Genomic DNA, 24,597 nt, shown 5'->3' on the forward strand with positions numbered 1-24,597 from the left:
AAAATCAGAAAGTTCTCTGATTTATCCTCTTTAGACCTTTGTATTCAGTAGCTGCTTGAAGAAAATGGTATCAGAACAGATGAAGAAGGCAGCCAAAGGACAAGAAATGGTGAGCATGTATGTTGGTACAGCAATTTGTCTTTAATATGAGATAAGGCTGCTACTCTATCACTCATACAACCATGCTGAGAGAAGTGTCACTGAGGAAAAGTATCTCACACATTCCAAAATCTCCGTCCAGAATTAATTGACTAAAAGGCACATCTCTGCTCAGTTTTACTGAATAACTTTCTGAATGTTAGAAGGTTTATCATCACAGCTTTAATAATATGTTCTACATTCTCTGTCCTTGACTTTGACTTTTTCTGAGTATGATACAGGATATAGATGGTATAATTTTTTGTATGTTCTGCACCACCTTGTTGTATCCATTTCTGGCTTTCCAATTTTCCCCACTTCACTTGCCTGCTCCATCTGCTGCAATGTTAGACCAAACTGAGATCTGTGATATTCACATGGAGGAAATCTTTAATTTTAAATAGAAGTGTTAATAAACGAGGAGTCTGATTTGTAGCTAAAATACTTCTATCTCTTGTGTGGGCCTTTCAGCATGGAAGGATATTTAGATATTTGATATTTTTAAAAATAATTTCCAGCATTAGTAATGTCTTTATTTAACCTTGTGATATCTAAAGAATTTGTCTGCCAACTGAAAATTTCTGAAAAGGAAAAAAGAAAGGACCATGTGTAATCTTCTAGGCCCTTGCTGATTAGAGCAAGCAGTGAGGCAATGAACAGAATGCTGTTTCACAGCTTCAAACTGTAACTGATTCAGAAGAAAACACCAATTTTAATCTTGGGAAAGATTGGATCTCCTTACTTCTAAATTTATTTGTAATGGAAGTAAACTTTTAATTACGAAGATTAGCATTCACTATGTAACTAATCAGCTGTGGATAGCAGCCTGTACTAAAACAGAACGATGAGAGAAGGGCCACAATGCCAGTTCATTTCTTACACTGTCACTGCTGGGTGGAACAATGCTGATTTGCTCAGCATATTTTGTTACAGTACTTAGAAGAGCATTTCAGCTTACTCTCAATTTACATTTGTCAATCAGTTCTTGGAGATCAAGATGCCTGAATAGACGAAAAATAGTAAGAAATCCGGCATCCAACAAAAACAGGTTAGTGAGTGAGAAATTGTGTCCAAAATGTAAATACAGTGTGTTCTTGCTTGTATTGTTTAGCCCAACCTCTGTTTCTCTGGTTAGGTAAACTACTACAAAATTTAGTAAGAACTTCTTTGGATAGGAAAAGGAGGAAAACTTGCATTTTTGGGAGGGTGAAGAGGGCAAAAAACATGTCTGAATTAAAAAAAAATTATTTTAGCTTGATGGTTCAGCAACTTGCTTCATTTTATCTGCTTATTGCAAGTGTTTCTGAATGACACAGTTGAAATTTACAGAAAGATGGAATCTATATGGAGATCAGGTATCTGTATCTGTATGTAACTGCTGATACATTTTACAGACTTGTACTTAGATTGCACACTAGGATTGTCTGTGCATTTGTTTTTCCCTCTAGCTGGGAATCATATCCATTCAGAAAATCTGGCACGCTACATATCCATACACAGACATTCCCATCACATGAAAGATGCAATTCCAAGTTCATTTTCAGGCATCTGTATCCATTGCTGAGAGTTCCTGAACAGCTAAATGACTAAAACATGTTGCTCTTTCAAGTCATTTGTTGAATGAAAGGGAATAACATAAAGTAAATTAAAATAAATACCTCTATTACAGTGTGTGATTGGCTGAAGAAAAATATTTCTAAAAACTCAATCTGAATTCATATAAAAGTGATGTTGCTGCACCTTCAGAAGCCATAAAACCAATCACTAACTGCTCTTCAATAAGCAAATCCATTAAACTGTGTGATGGGTTCTCTTGCCCCTTTCTTTGAAGTGCTCTATACTTGTTACTGCTGGAGATGAGATTCTAGATTAGGTGTGGCCTTCAGCATTCACAAATAACTTGAAAATTATATTTTCTGACTAGAATTGCACCTATGCTGGAGGATGTGGTTTAGTGGCTTTGCTGTGGTGAAGCTTTACCAAGGACTAAGTTCTGTGGCAGTCTGGGCTTGAGGCCACTGCTCTGACCTGAACATATTTTAATTTTTTTTTTTTTTTTTTTTTTTTTTTGTGAGAAGAACAGCCTTGGACAGGACAACAGAAAATCACTGAGCTTATCGGCTGTGTCTGGCTGCTGATAAAAAACTCAGTGAGCTAAAAAAATTAAAGCTGATAATTAGAAAGGGCTGTTAAAGCAAGTCACAGTATGCTCTTGCATTAAGCAGAGATAGTACAGAATGGTATATGACATCTTATACAGTAAATCTGAAGTGGTTTATGTCTTCATACACCAAGCTGTGCTTTTAGAGAATTAATATCATATCTTAAACCATGTTTGAATTATAAAGCAAAAAAAAACCTCCCCAAAAAAACAAAACCAAAACACAAAACTAAACCAAAAAAACAACAACAAAAAACAACCACCACCAAAACCCTTCACTGTACTTCCTTGCCTGTGCACTGCTCTTTAGAGTTTTACAACTCTAGTTCCTAGTGAGAATAAGTGCTGAGACTCAGCTTTTTTTGTTTTGCTTTCCCTTTCCCCAAACACTGTTTAGCAGAAAGAGGAGGGTTGACGGGAAAAGGTGCTACTCTATCAGCAAGGAAACAGTATTTACACATCAGTTTATAAAGTTTCTGTGAGTGCCTGTAATCTTAGATCGAGTCCAACCTCTGCTGGAACACCACCCCATCAATCGTACCATGGTCCAGTCTTTAAATCTTTAAACACCTCCAGGGCTGCAGACTCTCCCACCTCCCTGGGCAGTGTCTAATCGCCTCTTCTGTGAAGAAATTGCTCCTAAGGTCCAACCCAACTACCCCTGGCACAACTTGAGGCGGTATGTTCTTGAGTTGTCACTTGTTACCCGGGAGAAGCCGACCCCCAGCTGGCCGCAGCCTCCCCTCAGGGAGCTGCAGGGAGCGATGGGGGCACAGCGGAGCCTCCTTCGCTCCAGGCTGAGCCCCCGCAGCCCCACCAGCTGCTCCACACAGCGCCCGTGCTGCGGACCCTTCACCAGCCCAGAGCCCTTCTCTGCACCCTTCAGCAGCCCCAGAGCCCTTCTCTGCACCCTTCACCAGCCCAGAGCCCTTCTCTGCACCCTTCACCAGCCCCGGTGCCCTTCTCTGCACCCTTCAGCAGCCCAGAGCCCTTCTCTGCACCCTTCACCAGCCCAGTGCCCTTCTCTGCACCCTTCAGCAGCCCAGCGCCCTTCTCTGCACCCTTCAGCAGCCCAGCGCCCTTCTCTGCACCCTTCAGCAGCCCCTGAATGTCCTTCCCGAACTGAGGGGCCACAACAGAGCCCAGTATTCAAGGGGTGGCGTCACCAGAGCCGAGTACGGGGTCATAACCACTGCGCTGGCCCCGCTGTTCCCGATTTCCCGCCCCGCGGCTCGCCCCGTCCCCAGCCCCGGCCGAGGCGCCGTGAGGGCCGGATGGGCCCGGAGCGCCCCGCGGCCTCCGCCCAGCAGGGGGCGCGCGCGGGGCCCCGCCGCTCGGCCGCGCGCTCCGCCCGGCCCCGCGCGCCCCCCCAGAGCCCGCGCAGGTACGGCGGGAGCGGGGCCGGGCCCCGCGGGGCCGGGGCGGCAGCGGGAGGCCTGGGAGGGCAGGGCTGGGCAGGGCAGGGCAGGGCGCGGCGCTGTCACCTCCGACAGGCCTGTGCCAGGCCCGGGGAGGGACTCGGGGACGGGCCCTGGGCAGAGCCCGGCCCGGGAGCCCGAGGGGTGGAGCGCCGTGATGCCGTTTGGTGGGAGAACAGCGGGAGCAGTGCCAGGCTCCACGGCAGGGGAGGGAAACGGGGACGGGGGCGCGGCCGCCGTGCCGACAGGGCGCTGGTAAGTGTGCGGCTTTGGACGTGCTTTCTAGGAGAAAACAAGGTAAGTGAAACTGAAATACGTATTTTAACCTGCTGTCATAACTGTCTTTGATGAAGCAATTACTGGTTTTAAGGAAATGGAGTAGTTCCCTTTTTTATTTTCTAGACCACACTAAAGCTGCTTCATGTTGGTATTGTGGTCAAAAGGTCGGGATAACGCTTGAATTGTAGGCAGGACAGGGAAGTAACCAGACACAAACTATGGTGACTAATACTGAATGGCAAATCCATAAAATCTGAGAGGGTATAAAATTAGTTCTTTGAAGATCAGTCTTGAGACCAATCTTATTAAGTATTTAATAGAGGTCTTGATGTAGCAATTAAAACTTTACTGTCATAATTTGGTAGTGATGAAGAGTTGGGAGGCACTGACAGTATGTAAGAGGGTTATAGTACTACAGAGAAAGAATTGGGTGATCCTGAGAACTAGAGGAGAAAATAAGTTCAATAACAATTTCAAGAATGAGGGTTTAGAGTTGTAACCTTGCAAGCAAAAATTGGTAGAAGAAACCAGTTGAAAGCAACACAAAACCAAAGAATGCTCCGTAGTTACAAGATACTGAATTGCCAAAGAAGTGAATGCTGATCCAGTTAAAGGAGTTATCATTATCCATGAATAGAACTCTAGAATTCTGTGTATAATGTTAATCATTCTCAACAAAATAACTGGAACAGAAGCAGGAAAATATGCCGAGGTCAAGTACAGAAATTATGTCTGTTGGAAGAGGCATTTGGCTTTTTTTAATTTTGCAGAATAATTATAATTTTGCTTTCTGTTTAACCATCAAGGTAAACACAGTGTGGGAAATAAATTGAGCTAAACGATGATGTTAATAATAATTTAACATAAATTTTAAGATTAATAATATATGAAAATTTCTAACCATCAGAGAGCACTGATATTCAGGACCAGTCTTCCAAAAGGTCAAGGAAGAGCAAAAACTGAACACTTATTAGATGGAATGTGACTGATTTGTAAAAATAATATTTTTGTTTGCTGCAGCAGAGGCCTAAACTTAGTGTTACCTGTAGATATAGATCAGTTTTTATTTTATGTTTGTTGTGAAATAGGTTGTTAGCAAGAACTTGTTAAATTGCTTTTTAGAAGAAAAATATTTATATTAATGTTTGCAGTCTGAATTAGTAGAGTTGGTGACAATCAGGAAATGACAATGGCTAATTGCTGTCTTTTTTGTGTTGTAGAAAAAGTTTGATGATTAAGATGAGATGAGTTGAAAGTTGAAGTGCAGTATATTCATCTGCTGTCTTCTTACCAGAGCAGTGTGTTTGCCTCTGGAAGACAGGACTCTAAAATTCAGTTCTGATGTGTAATCAGTGACACATTTCCTCTCTGCATGTTTTGGTGTCCTTTAGTTAAAGTTCATCACCAAGAGTGAGGGATTGGAAACAGTGCTTTAAGTTGCTGGTGTTATCTCACCTCACATTCTTTTGAACTTGTTTAAGCACATGTGCCCTTGAAGTCCTCATCTGCAGCTCAGGATCTCAGATACTTGGTTGTCCAAGGAGTGAACTGCTACCAGATGCTTTTCTAGGGATTTGGGAATGCTGGAATTTTGAGGGCTGCCACTCTTTTCTTTTGGTCGGTCTGTCAGTTAATATCTCCCCATATGACCTTGAGCTGTGGATGTTCCGCTTCCAGATAGATCAGTCAATAAGCACATAAGATATTTTAGAATATCTTGGTTTATACATGTTTTGTGAAATACACGATCCCCGAAGCGTTGAGCTTTCTGGAGAGACCATCCATAGAATGCTGTTAGAGTAGGTGACAGGCCTGTCTTGAGTGCATGGGCTTGTTCCACCTAATTTCCATTGTGTGTGTTTATTGTGTTTGTAAGTCAAGAGCACAGATACTGAAACAGGCGGTTTTGTTGTGGTTTGCTTTGCTATTTAAAAATCATACTTACTAAATATGTGGGGAAAAAAGGTTTTATCTTGTGCAGTCCCCCACTGCAGCTTTGTCTGTACTTACAGGACTTAGATTCTGCCTTTCATTCATGTATTGACACCACTTGTCCAAATGGCATTTTTTCTTTTATTTTATCAATAAAATTCCAATTGGCTGAGTGGAACAGAGCTGCTTAAACACTAGCTTTGTCAGTCAGCAAATTTCTGACATCCAAGTTACGCAGCTACATCGGCTGAATTTTATAATGTAGACTCAAACACATAAATCCTGTAATGCTCATTGATGATATTCTTCAGCATGCTGAAGACCTCTTTGAGTGTCTGACCAGTAGTGGTGGGTGGTGACAGAAAAAGGGCAGCAGCACATTTCAGGAAAGCGTTGGGTTGTGTGGGCTTCCCATGGATGGTGCAAAATGCTTGTCTGTCTTCTTCACCTCAGAGTTTTTTTATCCACAGAAGTATATGCCTGTCCATGTTATGTGTTAGTACCTTTGTGCTGGTTCTCGCTGAGGTTGGATGCATCTTCAGAGTTTTGCTCCATCCAAGCTCATCAGCGTTTACTCAGGGTTACTGAGTAGGGTTGTAGATGCAGGTGATGTGGATCTTCAGGAAGCATTAAGACAAAGTACCATACCAGAGGTTGCTGAGGAGAATGGATGCGTATAGCATCAAAGACAGTTCTTACATGCAGAAGTGCTTGGGTCGAAAAATTACAAAGAAGGTGAAAAGAAATTGCCAAAAAAAGGAAGGAGGCAGAAAGGTGGCAGATGAGCTTCAGTGTACAGAAATTAAGATGATATCTTGGGTAGAATAATCTAAACCTTGCTCACATGGTGGTGAACTCACAACTGGCAGCCACCAATCAAGTGCTTGGAGTTCCCTGGAAGCCTGAGCTCAGTGTGCCATGGCAGCCAGAGAGGCAGGAAAAGGGTGACTGTTCTCAGAGAGGTAGTGAGAAGAAGACAGAGGGCACCACTTTGCTGCTGCAGCAGGTGCACCCTCATCTGGGGTAGTGTGTGTGGTTCCAGTCTCTGCACTGGAAGAAGGATACAGTGGGATAGGGAAGGGCAACCAAAAGGGACAAGGGGATCAGCTTCCTTAAGAGGAAAGACAGAAAAGTCAGGATTGTTCACAGAGGATATTGCTGGGGCGTGACCAAGAGTTATGCAGTGAAGACAGTAAATAAAGTGAGAGTTACTCATCCAGTGGTGAGGCACTGCAGTGGGAATTGCATGCTGGGGCTGTTGGGAGGTGGTTTCAGATGGATACAGGGAAGGATGACAGAGGCACTGTGGTGGCAGTGTGAGCAGGTTCAGGAAGGGGTTAGAAAGTGGACAGAAAGTCTGTTGAGGGGCTGCTAAAAGAGCTGCTCAGGGAGGTCCACAGTGTGCTGTAGTGGCTGCTGGGTGTGTGTGGAGAATGGACTGCAGGAGGCAGCCTGGCTCATGTACTCTCCCAAAGGAGGATCTCTGAAAGCCGCTGTTGAAAGCAGAGTGCTGGCTGGGTCAGACCAGTCTGATCCAGGACACCAGTTTTAATCAACTTATGATCAGTAAGACTTGAATAATTTTAGTTCTACATGGTTCAGTTCTGGCTTCTGAACTGCTAGAATTTGCATGTGCAGCCTAGAAAATGCAACAAATGAGCAACAAAGTGATAGTGCTTGCCAAGGCATGGGTTGTAAAGATGGGGTCAGCTATGAAAAGCTGGAGAAGAACCCTGTAAAACTGAGTAACTGGATAATGCAACCTACTGGCACATGAGTTCAGTGTAAGTAGAGGGGTTCAGATAGCATAAAGAGAATCCTAACTTCCCATATGAAATACTGGGCTCTCAGTAATGAGCAGTATCTTGTAGTTTTGATGAATGTTTCCATGAAAATGTAACAATAGCGTTAAGCAGCAGAGAAAAAGGTAAAACAAGCAGTGAATATTACTGAGAAACTAATAAAGAACAAAGCAAAGCATTTTGTCATGACACTTGTAAATTCATGGCTCACCCCAAACATCCTGATTGAGTCACCCCTGTTGTCTCTCTGTTTTGCTCACAAAACAGAGTAAAAGTGAGTGAGATTCAGAGAAGCAAAACAAGAATGTTCATAGACACAGACCCCCTTCCAAATGAGGAATGACCAAGAAAGCTGGACTTCAAAATTCATCCTGAAAAGGGATGTCTGAGGAGGCTGTAATGAAGACATGTAGAATCATGAATGGCAGGAAAAGAACAGGCAGAGGTTCACAGTCTGTTCTTCCCACAGGAGAGCTGGGGGTCCACAAGGGAAGCTACCAAGCCCCTGATTCAGCAAGATCAAAAGATATTCTTCATAGGAACTGAGTTGGAGAATTTAGCAGAGTATGTTGTGAGTGTTAGAAGTATTTGTGTTGAAGAGCAGAAAGTAGATTCAGAGGTGCAGGCAGAGCCAAATACATAAAAAACCTATCCATTTTGAATAGAAAAAGCAATATTACATGTGCTTGCCGTATTCTGTTCTTTCTGGCCTTTGCTTTTTGCCACCATTTGAAAAATTGTACTAGGTCTAAATGCGCCTCTGTTGTGATCTGCTATGGCTACTTTTATGTTGGCTCTGTATTCACTGAAGTAATAATTGTCATGGACTTTTTTTCGCAGTTTCTCTTCATCCTTCCTCAAACAGAACTTGTCAAACCTCTTTAAGGAAACATGAATATTGTTCATTGACTAGACACTGGTTTTCATGCTGAATATTGAGTATTTTACAGATGAGTTACTGGTATTTGCTAAGTTACCTAAAGGTAGAAGCTTCCCCTGTATATGTGATGTTTTTTGTTTTCAGGCTTAGCAGGATAAATTGATGCAATTAGTAAATATCAATTGAGCTACTTCACTCTCAGGTTCTTTTCAATCATCTTTCATTGCATTTTTGTCAGTTCCAGCCCCTGTGCAGATCGGGAGCTTGAGATTGGCCTCCCTGATTCTCCTCAGACTTGCCTGTTGTCCTGGGAATGCTTAGGCCACTGGTTTACTCTCTTCAGTCCCTTAAGACTGAAGCTGGGCTGACACTAGTACTACATGTTTGCCTACATGGAGAAATTTTTTGAGCCTAAGCGTGGTGAAGCAACTATTTATGCAAAAGTAATATCATTATGTGTATACTAGTTAGATAATAGTGTTACCATTTCATCTTATTATGTCACATAACATGATCCACCGTGATACAGTTAAGTTTTTAAAGTCATGCTGTGTTGACAGATATTAAGAATATTTGAAAGAGTAAATAGATCAATTTACTATTTGTCTTTGATAAACTGGTTTAGTGACTGACTGTGTGAACATGAAAATTCTAAGCAGAAATATATGCATCCAGCAATTGTAATAAGAGTTGCATGTTAATTGTCTTACCATTAGTATATTGATATATATTGGTATAAAATAATGAACTTCAATGAACAAGCAGAGCAAGATTTTTTTAAAGGTAAAGTCAAGCATATAATATATATAAATGACTTAAAAATTTAGGAGGCATCTGCTTTTAAAAGTGACTTGCTTTTGTTCACTAGCCACTAAACCAGATTTGATGTTGTGCACTAAGACCGTGTTATCAAGGTTATGTATGACTTAAGGACATATAAGCTATTATACATAGTAGAAGGAAAAAAGTCAGAAAATATGAACCATACAAGTCTTTGGTGACAGGTTCTTAGTTTGCTTTATTGCTTTTATTAAGTTCTAATTTCTGATGATTCCTGCTGGACACAGAAAGTTTTTCCCGATTTTAGTAATGTGTCATCTTGGACTTACTGTTTGCCTAGGTAAGGACTGGGCTTTTTGTGTGTGGGGTGTTTTGGATTTAGATTTGGGTGTTTTTTAAGAAACAGGCATACTTTTTAAAATACATACGTTTTAAAATTAAATACCTTTGGTTTCAGAGCTTGAGCAACATACCTAAGTCCTCGTTTCACTAATAGAGGATCAAAGCTTAAATGAGAATGCTGTTTATACTGCAAAGAAGTAGCAGTTTGGATTTCAGAATCCTTTTAATAAAGTTTTATAAAACCTTATTTTCAGGCCTTTCATAATTTCCTTCCCAGGCAAATAGAAAACACCACAAATGTAGAAAAAGTGGTCATGTGAGTCCAGGCTTACACATCACACCAGTACCTAAAGGGAACCTACAAGAAAGCTGGAGAGGGGCTTTTTACAAGGACATGAAAGGATAGGACAAGTGGGAATGGCTTTAAACTGACAGAAAGAAGGTTTAGATTGGATGTAAGGATGAAATTCTTTCCTGTGAGGGTGAAGAAAACGTGGAACAAGTTGCCCAGAGAAGCCGTGGATGCCCCATCTCTGGAAGTGTTCAAGGCCAAGCTGGACGGGGCTTTGAGCAGCCTGCTCTAGTGGTGTCTGAGGTGTCCCTGGCCATGGCAGTGCGGTGCCCCAATGGCCTTTAGGGTCTCTCCCAGCCGGCCCCGCTCCGTGGTTGTTCGTCCCTCGGGCGGACAGGCGTTCCCCGGTCCACGGGGTGGCAGTGTCCGTCCAGGCTCGGGCTGCTCCCGCCTCTGCGGCCGGCCGGAGTGTCCTCGATCCGTGCCTTTTCCAGAAGGCTGCTCCCAGTCTGCAGCAAATTTAAACACTTCATTAAGAGTGGAACAAATTCTCTCTACTCACTTACAAACCAGGCAATTAAACCAACAACAGAACAGTATTGTGGTAATCTTTAATATTTTCTTGACCAGCATACACCCTACGTGTTCCCAGCAGAAACAAAAAAGGAATTAGAGTAAAGCTTTGTGGAGAGGTTGATAATTATGACCAATATGATTCAATAACTTTATATGAAAACAGATGTGTTATAACTTTCCACAATGATCAGAGAAGTACTGCAGCTATGTTTAATTGTGGGGAGTTAAAGTTACAGATTATTTGAAGAAATCTGTAAATTGCCTTTTTTCCTAAATAGTTCTTGTGCCAAAGATGAAAGATGAGCAATGTTCAAAAATGGTGATCTGTACATTTGATAGAAGTTAAATGTGCTCAGACATGTAATGCAACTGAATTACCAGTTAAGTTTAGCAAGGATAAAATATTTGTGAATCTGCTCATTGATAAAGGCATTTTAAAAGAATTATCTCTTTCTTATTTTTCCCTTGTTTTGTGTACCTAAGTACACAAAGCTTATACTGTTTTATCTGGGGAAGCATTCTGCAATCCTGGGTTGGCATTTGAGGTCTTGTATATCTTTTATCTTGTAGTGTTGACATAGTGTACAGTAATGAGCAAAGCTCCCTGTTTCCCAATGCCATCATCTGCTGATCTGTAAGAGCAGCAATAGTTGTTAAATTTTTTTTAAAAAGCGCTTTGTAGCCTGTACTTGTAAAGCCCTTTGTATATGCAGTGCACCAGAGTTTCTGCTTACAAGGTGGTCCTGACATCAAGAGATCACTACCTGTATGTCTCATGTGTGCATAAGGGAATGGGAATGACTGGAAACAAATGGCATAAATAATGTTATTCTGTTAGAACCTACTCATGTGGCTGACTAGGCACATAGAGGGGATGTAGGTGTTATGAACCTGCTGTGCTACCTCAGATCCAGGAAGTGTTGAAAAACTAGCTAAAGTTAGAAAGGGAAAATCTGCAAAATATAGTGGTGTGTAAAACAGGCGTCATGCTGTACTTAATCTGAGGTGCTGCTTTTAGCAGCAGTTCCATGTTAGTGGAGCCATAAAATTGTTCCAGTTGTACTGAAAAAACAAAGGTTTCTAATACAGAACTTAAGTGGATTTTGATGCACATACTGGGGTTCTTTCCTAAATGGAAATAAGTTGATAACATATTTTTTTACTAAATATAGTATTTATACAGTTAAATGACTTCTCAGTAACTCACACATAAATACATGTGTGCATGAAAACTTAGCAAGGAATTTCTCCCTCAGCATTTCAAACAAAGTTCTGGAATGTTTTTCACACACTTAAATAATGAAGAGGAAAAGCTATGCAAGCCACAGCCACTGAAGTGCTCTCAAAGTGCATTACAGAAGGAGGATGCTGTTTACCACAAGGGAGTTGACAAATGCAAATTTTGCAAGTAATGCATGTTGTGTGTTTGCTGGCATAGGAGGTTTCTGTTTCCTGGGTTTGTTTTAGTTTCCATTTCTTGGTGGTGGCAGTTTCCCTAGTGGTAATCTTACTGATGCCTAGGTTCTAGATGTCAGAGTGTGTATTAATATTCAGAAGTCTCAAGGATGGAGCAATCTGGTATTGTTATATGGTACTGATGTGTTGTTTTAAAATAGGGGCAATTAGTTCAATTAGTTTCCTGAATGTAGTGGGAAATACTGTAGTTTTGCAGAACTGGTGTGTCCTATGGAGTGGTGACTGGGTGATTAATCCCAATTTGGCAAGTTCATTAATACTTTTGTAGTGGAGGTGTGGGTCCCATGAGTGATTCTGTCTTTCATGGAGCTGTTCTCTCCTGTTCCTGGGGATATTTGGTAGATGTTGAACTTAATGGGGAGCAGAGACAGCAGCATGTATTTACTGCAAACTAAAACTCTGCACAGTTAACACAAATTTTAGGACTAATTTGTGGACAATTTTAGGACAAATTTGAGAAGTGACAGAACTTGTATTTAGTTCTGTGGTTTGAATTTTTCAAGATCACTCCTGGCCTCTGTAGGTGAGATCACTGTGTGATAATGAGTCACCATTGTACATGGTATAGTGACAGACAACCGACTCCAATAATTAAATTATTTTTACAGAATCACTTAATATAAGCATTCCTTTTGAAAACAAAACAGCTTGGTTAAATTTTCTTATCCTGTACTAGCCCACATGCATCATTGAAGAGGCTTACAGCATAATTTCTAAAGTTATTAATTAAGAAGTGCACTGTGTTGAGGGTAAATAAATGTATAAATTTAGGGAAAATGTATTCTTATATTGTGCCTTTCTAATGGGAATCCATCTAGCTTGGGAGGATGTATTTGAATTTTCTTTTTTCACAAAACTATTCTTCTGTCAAAGTGCCAAGTTATTAAAAGCAAACCTTTTTATTTTAACAAAAACATTATTTAACAGATACATTTTCAGTAGACAGTGATGCATTTTTACAAGCAGTCGTTTGCTTCTGGCTTTAAAAATGAGATTTATTTAACTACTAGCAGTAATTTTTTGGGATGTTCAGGATGGTCATTTTGTAATATTTTGTGTCTTGTTACTAATGCAAGTCCATTTGTCCTAATTGGTGCCTATGAAATCAGTCCTTACTGGTAGTATATCAGCTTATGGACAGGTTAAGAGTGGTTACCTGATTCACCTTTCAGAAGTGATTTAAATTGAATGGCTAATGCTGTTTGTTTCTAAATTTTGCTCCTAAATCTGTTGTTTTAGTCATTGCAATAATAAGCTTTTTGATCCTGTGGGCAGAAATGTAACCACCATTTGTTTAATCAAAAACATCCAATTAAGTTGACTTGTGATTTTTTATGAGTTTTCTTACAAAGGAAATTTTGCTAGGTTAGGTTAATTTTGAGGCAAGAACATGTTGTTTGGGAACTGACATTTTAAAGATGGTGCATAGTTCAGCTTTGTATGCAGCTTGTATTTGGCATAGGTTAGCTAGCCATATGTGAAATAGAATTGTGTTAGTAGAAAAAATCTTTTTAATCACAAAGATAAATCAAACCAGATGGTCCAGATTTTTTTTGTGAATGCATTTGCTTAGCCCACAATCTTCAAATATGGGGAAGAAGGATTTGCTCCATCCTTTCCTTTCTTATTGTGAAATACCAAGATTTTATTTTAATCTTCTACACATCAGTGATCAGTTCTAGAAGATTCTAGTGATAATAAATTCTGAATCAGAATGACTTCCAGTTACACTTTCTGTTAATTGCTAGTCTTTGTGCTTCCTTTTCTGAGAAGACAAGGAGGTGCCTTTTTTCCCTTGTTATTATTAGCTAATGTTTCATCACAGCTGGGGAATTCTGTAAGGCTGTACCAGACATACACGTCTGGTATGAAAATACGAACATTAGCTTACACTGAACAGGGCATGCCATGCTGTTTCTCAAATAGCACAGGTTTCTTCCAGTATAATATTCTCATGTTGATTTATGTTAGGCCTGGTTTTATTAAGGAGGTTTAAACACTGAGGCATTATTTTAAAAGCAATCCACGATCTTTTTGTCAAGTGCAAGTAGGGGGCTGTGGTATTGATACACTGCTACTACAGGCTGATAATTGGAGGTTTTAAAATGATTTATGATCTTGCTTTAGGGAAGATTTAGTGCAGAATATAAAGGTCACAATCACATTGCAGAGAAACTAGGCCCATTATTTTTCTCAGTGAAGACTGGACGAGCAGAGTGGAAGAAGAATTCTCATATCGTTCGTGATTTGGGTGGAAAATGGACAAGAAAATTGAAATTGCTGTCAGCTGGGAATCATCCAGGGTGGTGTAACATATTCATTGAAAATTTGAGTAATTACATTTTCCTTTCTTTTTGTATAGGGTTAGTGCCTGACATGACACCAGTCTTGCACTAAGTGTATGGTGTATCAGTGAACCAGCCACTTGCTGTTGGAGATAGTTGTGGAAGAGAGTTTTTGAGCCAGTGATGTACTGTCACATGCTTAAAAACATACTTGCAGCCTAGAGGAATGTACTCTGCTTAAAATCATTCCTTATACAGATAGAAAGACATAGAATTTATTTCTATCTCTTTCTCTTCAGCATTCAATAAGAAAAAAACATTGTGCATTCCTGCACTGGAAAACTAGTCAGTGTTGATATATGTAGCAGCATTTGTCCAGATAGGAAACACAGCCAAGTGAAGTTTAAATATGATTTATTAATCTCAACAGCCCCCAGTGCTAGAGCTGTTATTCAGACCAGTGTGTAAACATTTTGAAATTACTTTTGTAGGTACTTTGATCTTGAATTTGATCTAAAACATGGGGGAAGAGCTATAAAATACAGACATTATGAACTCTCAAAAAAGGAGAGGTTTTAAATTGAATTCTTTGGCTACTGGCCATGTTTCTATTCTCCTGGCTGAATAAGTGCACTGGTGTGGAAGGATACCTTATATAGATGAGAAAATTTAAATCTGTGTATAGCAGTTTTAATAAGAGGTTCAGATAGTTAATCAGAGCACTGGTGCACCATGAGCCCAGAACAGAAACCCTGGCAAGTGAAAAATACTGTTTCAAAAGACGTTTCAGTTTGCTTTCTATTCAAAGCTTATCTAGTAAAATCACTATTACCTCCTGTCACTTGAACTTTGTCATGTCTCTGTAGAGGAATTTTACTTGTTTATATGATTTTTTTTATTTTTTATCTTCTCTCTGAGGCAGTACAAAAAGAGGACTGTTGTCCAGTCTTCTGGATGTTTCCCTTGCTTCTTAAAATTGCCTCGTAACATTCTACCATTCTCTTGCTAAATCATTCTCTTTTTCCTTATTGTTTTCAAGTAATCTTTTCTGTGTCCCGTAAGCACAGTGTCATCATACCCTCATGGTTTGACTCACCCTTAAAATATTCTTCTGCAAAACTGAAATCATAGTTCTTCTAATATTCCATACCACGTAATCCATGGTGAAACATTTATCTTCCTCTTTTATGTCCTGATATCGAAAAAGACTTAATCCTTTATTTAATATTAAGCCAGAGAAACTGCATTTGTGTTTCTCTGTGTTGAGGTTCTAGTCAAACCCACAGTAGCTTTGTGCTTGGTTTTACCAATGTTTTCCTTGCACCCACTTCCAGTTTTCAGTGGGCAACTTCACCTAATACATTCAGTTTCCGTGTTCTATATTACTGTTCTTGTTTGTTCAGTAGTTTGTGTATCTCTGGCACTGTAAAAATAATGTTCTGCAAAGACTATTGAAAAATATATTTCTTGCAGAATGAAGAAATTAGTGTTTTTATTCATCAAGCATTTTTAGCTGTACTGTAGTTTGTGCATTGAAGTTGAAATTCAGAGAGTGAAAATCCATTGGAGCAGCTTTGCTTATAGATGGTAAAAATTGCAGTTTGTGTGACTGTATCAGTGGACTGAATTGTTTTGTGTTTCCTTATTTATTTCTGTGATAAGAAACCCACAGAAAGGTTCTTCATTTCTGTCCCAATCTGGTGTTTTGCACTTTAATATGAATGCTACTGCATTCCTTACTAGGCTGAAAACTAATCGCCTGTCTGGCATCTGGGGCAGAGATCTTCCCAGTTTTCCCTCAAAACAAAGCTTTGCTGCTCTTTCCAAAGGTGTGAGCTCTTTCCTTTTTACCAGAAGCGAATGCAGCACACAATGTGTGTGACAGAAAGATTTCAGGGTTGACCTATAAGCTAGTTTCCATTTTTGTTTGGGAACCTGAGCAGTGTAGTGAATATTAGCATTGTGCTTGTTTTCCTGGTTTCACCATCATTTCTTCACCCTTTCATTTGCAGGTTGGTCGCCTTCTCCTGAGAGAACCAGAGCAATGTCCTACGTTTTTGTGAACGACTCCTCCCAGACAAATGTGCCGCTGCTGCAGGCTTGCATTGATGGAGATTTTAACTATTCCAAACGACTCTTAGAGAGTGGTTTCGACCCAAATATTCGTGACAGCCGAGGCCGAACTGGCCTTCACCTGGCTGCAGCCAGAGGAAATGTGGACATCTGTCAACTCTTGCATAAATTTGGTGCTGACCTGCTAGCCACTGATTACCAGGGTAACACAGCCCTTCACCTGTGTGGGCATGTCGATACCATCCAGTTCCTCGTTTCTAATGGACTTAAAATTGATATATGGTATGTCACTTTTTAAAGTACATCTTTTATAATACATCAGTCTTCTGTCACCAGAGCCTTGCATGTAAATCTGCTATTGCTGAAATGCTGTATGGGGTGCAATTCTACTTTACAAAGACACCACTTAATTTAAAAAAGGGCAAAATAAAAAGGCAGGAAAACAGTAAGAGGCCACTTCTGCTAGTTTGTGCAACAAGCAAAGGAAATGAAAATAGCTGCTGCTAATGTGAGCTGCTGTATCTAATTCTCCCTCATTGATGACATTGCTGCTCTGGTTTGGCCAGACAGCCAGGTGTGGGTGGTTGGCACCAAAGAAAAAATCACATTGACTACTTTAAAAGAATTTCTCCACCCCATTTTCTATTGTTGTACTATGTAAGACAAAGAAAATACAGTATATGTCTGAGTCAGTTCATTCCCGTACTCCTCTGGTAACAATGCTTCCTTTCAGTGTTTTTGCCCTCCCTCAAAGTCTGTGAGTCAGAATATTGTATATTCTTTCCTTCTGGCTTCCAGCAGCTGTCAGATGCCAGTGCTCAGATGGAAGCTCTCAAGCTGCAAAATAACTAGCTGCTTCATTCCTGTGCTGAATTACTTTGTTTGTGGAACCTTCTGCATATTTGCAACGTGCAAAAACCAGGAGTAACGTCAAAACCTTTGAGTTTTAAATGTGTCCCTTTTTCACCTGTACCTCATTAGTGTTTTCAACTCAGCTAAAGCAGTTATTGGTAGACCAGATTATTTATGGGTTGTGGGTTGGGATTTTTTCCCCTCATTTCAAACAGCTCTGGTGGAAATTCCTGGTCTAAAGGCAGCTCTGGACCTATTAAGTATTATTTTAATAGCAGCAGAGGGACCATCTGTATTTTATTTCATTTCTGCCTCATGTCCTAATACCCTCATGGAAAAGGAACTATTAGGAGCCAGATTGCACAATTCTTTCTTGAAATTAAGCTTAAACTTGAACATTGTCATAAATCTGCTGGTTTTGTTGTTTTGGTTTGGTTTTTTTTGCTGTAACACCCAGAGATTCCAATTAGATAAGAGTCCTAGGAATTTTGATTTTATTAGAGGGGGAAAAGAGTTGTGCAATTTCAAACCTAACTATACTGATTCTTTTTCTATAGCCAATAGTGCTGTAACTTGGATAGATTGGAATTTATTACCTTCTGATAAAATAGTTCTGAGGACTTAATAAATTGTAATTTGTTGTGCTGAGTTGACTTGTTACAAAACTTCTGTGTTAAAATTTTCTTATGTCTTTTTATGGGCTTGTTTTAGCAACCACCAAGGTGCAACACCACTTGTTCTTGCCAAACGAAGGGGTGTGAATAAAGATGTGATTAGACTGCTGGAATCTTTAGAGGAGCAAGAGGTGAAAGGATTTAACAGAGGAGCTCACTCAAAGCTGGAGACAATGCAAACGGCTGAAAGCGAAAGGTATTTACCAGACAAAAGTAATTATTAGGAGAAATAATGTTTATGGCTTTTAGGTTTTTGGGATTGACTTGATTGGTTATTCCTCAAAGCAGATAATATGAAATTTGGCCTGATATTATCAGACAGAATCAAAATTGAGTGTTAAATTTTGGAAAAATCTCTTTAAACAGATCCAGTGTAAGAAAAAACAGAACTTTCTTGAGATCTTAATTTTACGGTAGAAATTTAAAAAAAAATTACTAATTTTCCATTACAAAGTCCCAAACACAAATATTCTATCACCTACCAAAAAGCCATGCAGGAGATAGTGTAAAATGCAAAATTCCAGTATCACAGGCTAATCTGACATCTTTTGGATGATTTTCTGTGCAAAAAAAAGGGGGAGCGGACTTTTCATCCATCTGAACTTGAATAAAGGATTTTATATGTTGTCATGTCTAAAATTTCTATTGTTAATAATAGTTCTGGAAAAAGTGGAGAATTAGAATTTTATGGTGGCTAAAGAAATGGTTAATGCAGAACTGAAGATTTTGAGAAAATTGCATTTCAGGGAAAGTGTTGGGTTAGAGGGAAGTTGCTAATGAATTCCTAAAAGTCTGGCTCTGGGACTGCGCTCACTTACAATTTTCTCAAATAAAAAAGCAAGAGCATGAGAAGTAGAAGCATGTTAGTGATACCAAGAAGTGAGATACAGGCGATTCTGAGGAAAATTGGGGTGGCATAGACAAAATCTTACACAAGGGATTACAAGGGAGAGGAAATCAGCAGTAATGAATTGTGATTCTGTAGCACAAAATGCAACTGTAATTACTGGAAGCTATATGCCATAAAATAGAAGTTTCTCAGTGGAAAACAAACATGTAAGGAGAGCAGGCTTGGTGCATTAGTCAGTTCTGGGAGTTAATGCTATCCTGAAAAATGCAGTGAAGCCCTACAAAGCACGAAAAAAGATATTTTCACTACGTAAGCTGTCAGTCCTGTTGTGTAAAGCAATGGTGACTTCTACTCTCTAGTACGTCTTATTATGCTGTTTACCCCCATTCAACAAAATTGTGGCTCTTTTAATATTATCTAATGATGACCATGAACTATGACTACTGGAACATTGTATCACAAAAGACAGGGAGTTCTGTCCTATAACTGTTGCTTGGTTTATGTGAAAAAAACAGAGTGTGCTGTAAACAGCAAAGAAACTGTATAGATGGAGTTAGATCTAAGCTGAGTAAACAGAGAAGGTGAAACCAACAAAACTGAAGAAATAATACCCAGTACTCCCAGTGAGCAGACGTGAAGTTATTTCTCATACATTGTCACCTCACCTGTCAGAGAGACTGTTTTAAGCCCTGAGACAGAAAATTAATTCTATTTTCAAAATCACATTATACATTGTAAGAATTAGTGCATATTACCTTTCTGACTTCACTAACTTTTATTGAAAGTTTCTTGACACACAGAAATGCACTTAAGCTGATTTTGTATAAACATAAGGACGAACAGCTCAGCTCCATTTAAATTTTGATTTTTGATTTGATGGTGTCCCTTTAACAAACATAGCTTCCTTTCTGTTATTTGACCTTCATAAATGTTATATTGTTTGCTTTGGCCAGGAAGTCAGCAACTCTCCTTGGGGACAGGCACAGAGACATAAACAGTGAACAACCCAGCTTGTTTGGGAATGTGTTTAAAATGTCTGAAATACATTATTTTTGAAGTAACAATAGCAAATGCCTACAGGAGCCAAAGCAAATGAGCTTGTGTGCTGTTTGCTTTGTAAATAAATAGTATCTTTTCACCGGTTGGCTTTTCAGACCTCCACAGTTTCACTTCTCTCTCTTTGTATTATTTTCACATTTTAGAGACACACAGATTAATATGTTCTGACTTCTGAACTCTTACATTACCTATGAACTTATGGAGAAATAACACTTTCTATAAACAGTCTCTGACTTCAGTTTTCTGCTCCTTGTTACACACAGTTGCTGCTGCTTGGGAAGCAGAGGCCAGAGCTCTGTTCCCAAGTCAAGTTTGGTTTTGCCTGCTTTGTCCTCCTGCTGCCAGGAGGCAGAGCTCCCTCTCTCCCTCTCTCACACAGACATCTGTCCTTCTGCACAGCCCAGCAGGACCCATGGCTGTGCCACAAGTGTGTCCAGATGTGAACTTCCACCTGCTGTTGGACACAGAACATCTGTCTGGGCTGTGTGGCACAAACTCTTCTGAGGACATGTTGCTGCATTACCAGTTTTTGTGTAGCTGTAATTAGTAGTAAGAAAAAAATATCTTGGATAGCATTGATTTTAATTGGGTCAAAATATAAAGTAGTAAAAATGTTTTCTGTGTATCCTTTTTAATGAACAAGCAACAAATGACCTTTCCACTTAAATTGCATTGCAACTTTATTCAGCCTCTCTGTGGTTATGTATTAACTGGTTAGTACTTACTGAGTAAGAAGTTCTGTTCTGCACAAAGGGCTGTCTTTTACTAAAACCTTTGTTTTACTTGGGAAATCATAATAAGCAAGGAAGATGTCTAAGTCCTGCAGCTATGGGTAAGCTAAAATAGCATTACAGCATGGTAAATATTTAAAAAAACAAAAATATAGGCTGTTTAATAGGCAATTCCTGAAATCTTGTGCACATGATGCTGCAATACTTGAACAAGCTGTGGGAGATTGGGCTAATTGTTCTTCAGTGGTTGTACTTCCTGAGAAAAAATACCACATGAATAGTGTGAAGTTTTCCCATGGTGTAATCTTAGAAGAGATCTTAGTGAATGAGCCTGTTTTCTGATAACCATCATTTTTCAATTTATTTCTGTCATGAAGAATGGCAGTATTTCTACAATTAGTTTTGACTTGGAAATTACTTCTCCTTGATTTTGAACATTTTTATTATTAGCCCTGTAAGAAATATCTAGGAATATGGTAATGGAAAGTAGTTAAAAGGGAGGAAAAAATATTTTTTTCCTTACATTCTACTATTGACATCATTCAGTATGTAGTTGATTCCAGCATTTCCTTTCTGTGGTTGTCAGGGCCTGATCCTGTAAACACCCATGTATGTAATTTCATTCAAGTGAGAAGTAGTAAGACTGTGTAGATGGCCAAAATTTTAAGTGAAGTCAAGCTATGCAAAACATTTCCTATTCTTCACGAGGTTTTTCATAGTTTCCTGTTACAACTGTGAAACCAGCAAAATTGAGAGAATTGTACCAGAAGCCGTGCAGGATTTTGAGACAACTTGCATGCTTTCTAAGGTGATCAATTGTCAAGAAGACTGCCTTTCTCAGATTTTGTATTTGTTTTTCATTAAAAGTGAGAATTCCACTCCCTAATTTATAGTCTTAACAATTTAAGGGGGCCTGATGGATTGGTAGTGGAATGCGAAAACATCAAAACAGTCACTGAACACATATAGCAGAAAACACAGCAATGCAGACTTGTTCAGAATATTTCTGAACTTCTTGTTATCCCAAGTTACTGTTCTCTGTGATTCTTTTATGATTGAGAAGAGGCATGTAAAGGACACATCCAGGAGAGTAGTAAAGGTCACTGCAGAATTCAGCATCTCAATTAATATTGGTTAGAGTTTCCATTTTATTAATCAGAGTTTATTTTTAGTCATGATTTGTTTTATTAACAAATAATGTGTGCCCCTCGAGGTCTTAACTTATGCTTTGTTATATTTTACTAATCCATATTTAGAAGGAATTATGGGGATTGACCTTTGAAGGCTTCTGGGTAGCAGGCCTGAAAATTCAGTGCAGTTATACATACACAAATATCATTCTCTTTGCACAGGTTAAGAAAATGTCCTTTCAGCTGAAATAAGTTTAGAATTAGGAGTGTTTTCCTGATCTGATTTGTCTTGATTTAGCAGAAGCAATGCTGTAAATCAATAGGGGGGTTTAATTTTTAATCTAGAGTGTTTCAGATGCCCTTAGGAGGATTACTGTCATACTCACAGGTGCATTCTTTTGCTCTGATGTATTTTTAACTTTAATCCTTTGTAGTGCAATGGAAAGCCATTCCCTTCTTAATCCAAACCTACAGCAAGGTGAAGGAGTTCTCTCCAGTTTCCGCACAACATGGCAAGAGTTTGTGGAGGACCTGGGCTTCTGGAGAGTGCTGCTCCTCATCATTGTCATTGCTCTTCTGTCCCTTGGAATTGCATATTATGTTAGTGGGGTGCTTCCTTTTGTAGAAAACCAGCCTGAACTGGTGCACTGAAGCAAATGCAGAGAAGTACCATGTCCTTTTTCCTGTTCTAATCTAATCTTATTTTGAGCTTGGAATTATTCTCTTGGTGCAGACAGTGGCAGCTGTATATACTGTTTGCCTTTTGTACTTACTATTAACCCCTTTGAAAGAGGGATTAATTAATTTCAAGTAAAACACTAAATTCTAAAGCATTCCTAAGCTACCTCTGACTTACCCTGACCTCCAAGCAAGATGTGAAGATAGTCCTCTCTGATAAAATATTATGATTAGAAAAGGCCTTTCATTATGAATATTAAATTCCTGCATATAAAAATATATCCTAGTACAGAACCAAATTTGGTTTATTTTTCCTATGAAGAGAGGTAAATCTATTGTTGGATTTTTAAGTGCTTCAGTTGAAAGAAAAATACTCTTAAAAGTACTCCTCAAGAAATCTCAATAACATAATAACACAATCTGATATATAAATAGTGATAAGCTGCAACTCCATGGTTATTTTAATGCCTCTCCATAGTTTCCTATCTGCTAGCTTATAAAAAGAATGAGAAATAGTTCAAGTTTTACTATGTCTCTCTGATGTATAGATCACTCCTTTTATTTATGAGGTTAATGTAGTGTGTCTTCCCCAGATGAATTTATTGTTGTTAATACCTGCCTGAAGTGAATTTTGTAGAATAAAACTGTTTGTTGTGCTGTGGAAGAAGCCTTGGGCTGAAAATTTTGCATTTTTGTTGAAATGTTGCTAAGCAAACCATTCTTTGTAAGGGCAATTAAAAAGTGATTTAGGTGTTCTGCCATGTATATAATAATTCTGTAAGGTCATTGTGAAATATATCATGAAGGATAATTTTTTTCTTCCTCCCATGAGAATCAGACTGAACCATGTAATTGTGTTTTCATGTTTGTGGAGAGAACGTGATTGAATAGAATTCCTTTCTAGAATTGTTTTCCATTTCACTTGCTTTCAGACAGAACCTACAGGCTTATGAATTATTTTCTGAGTATGCAGAATAAAGGCATTTAAAATACTATTTAGGAACATTGTATGAAATTAAATCTTGATCCATTCTGTACTTTGCTGTGAAACCCTTTGTTGTAAATAACCTAGGGATACAAATCCATTCGATATTTCTTTATGAAGGGTAGAAAGGTATTGCACAGTAGGTTGGAGGTTTTCAAAAAAGTGGATTCTCTCTCCCCATGCTGATTAGACGTGTGATTCTCTTTTGCCATTGCCTTGAAAATCACAAACAAAATGAATTCTGTGAGCCTAAGGAATCAATTTTGATTTTTTAAATTAGCCACTCCTCAGTTATTGCTAAATAACAGAAAACATTTATTGTACATTTAAATGTAACTTACATGGTTCTGTTCTGGTACCCTGTATATTTTTCTTTCTTGTTTACTGGTTTAAATGAAGGGGCTTGTTGTCTTTGTTTTGATGTGTGACATGGGTTTTGCTGGAGCTGGGCCCCATTCTAAATTGCATCTGAATAAATCTTGATCTCAGTTCTTAAGTTAGACTTTAATGACACAATACTTTTTTAGCAGCATAGTGCTGCAGAAAAGAAAACATCTTATAAAAACAAAAAATAAGAACATATTCCTCTTCTGAATATTTAGCTTACGATACCATTGTTCACAAACAGATAAATATAAACTCATCATATACCTAAATTACATTTACTTGTCTAAATAAGTACATTTCTGTTAATAATGCCATGCATCTTGATTAATGACGTTGTCTTTCAGTATGTATTATGTGCATCATTTGTAATTGTATTCTCAGTATGGGTGAATGCCACAAATAAACACATGTAGTAAATATGTTTTGGTTTATTATTACCTTAGTGCAGCAGTAATGGTGCTACCCCATTTTACTAAGTTTGTTGTGCATTGATGAGTATTTCAGAAGTGAGGGACTTCCCTACAAAAGAAATGGAAACCGTGCAGCTGCTATAAATGAGATTTCAGAGCACACGTTCTTTAGATTTGCCTGTTTTGTTTTCAGTATTGTTGCTGAATTAAAATTGCTGTCTGGCTGTCGCTCTTCTCTGAGATTTCAGGTATTGAAAATGTGGTCCAGAGGCCTCTCAAAATTTAGAGATTACCTGTGAGGAGGTACAAAACATAACCCAGAAAACAAAGCTTGAGCCTTAAGTAGCCTTTCCTATTTTGCTGCGTGCATAGGCAGACATGCAGGAACTACACATTGAAAAGGTTTG

General features: G+C 39.0%; 1 protein-coding gene across 3 annotated transcripts; it reads left to right on the forward strand.

The window, feature by feature from the left end:
* Positions 1-3,574: 3,574 nt before the first annotated feature.
* ANKRD46 (ankyrin repeat domain 46) lies at positions 3,575-24,199 on the forward strand. Of its 3 annotated transcripts, none has more exons than XM_063390068.1 (4): positions 3,575-3,683; positions 16,374-16,716; positions 17,998-18,156; positions 22,165-24,199. In XM_063390068.1, exons 2-4 carry the CDS (start codon positions 16,406-16,408, stop codon positions 22,379-22,381), a joined length of 687 nt encoding a protein of 228 aa, XP_063246138.1. In that variant the 5' UTR covers positions 3,575-3,683; positions 16,374-16,405; the 3' UTR covers positions 22,382-24,199. The 3 variants fall into 3 exon arrangements, with proteins under 3 accessions (XP_063246138.1, XP_063246154.1, XP_063246146.1); XM_063390084.1 differs by lacking the exon at positions 3,575-3,683 and adding an exon at positions 3,777-3,972; XM_063390076.1 differs by lacking the exon at positions 3,575-3,683 and adding an exon at positions 3,778-4,014.
* Positions 24,200-24,597: the final 398 nt, after the last annotated feature.

This window comes from Prinia subflava, chromosome 1, assembly GCF_021018805.1.
Source record: "Prinia subflava isolate CZ2003 ecotype Zambia chromosome 1, Cam_Psub_1.2, whole genome shotgun sequence".
Lineage (NCBI taxonomy): Eukaryota > Metazoa > Chordata > Aves > Passeriformes > Cisticolidae > Prinia > Prinia subflava.

What these genes read in the sequence shown, in the direction of transcription:
- ANKRD46 (XM_063390068.1), top strand. Translation starts at nt 16,406, where the DNA reads ATGTCCTACGTTTTTGTGAACGACTCCTCCCAGACAAATGTGCCGCTG. An exon ending in GGACTTAAAATTGATATATG is followed by an intron (nt 16,717 to 17,997) that starts GTATGTCACTTT and finishes GGCTTGTTTTAG; the next exon opens with CAACCACCAAGGTGCAACAC. An exon ending in CAAACGGCTGAAAGCGAAAG is followed by an intron (nt 18,157 to 22,164) that starts GTATTTACCAGA and finishes AATCCTTTGTAG; the next exon opens with TGCAATGGAAAGCCATTCCC.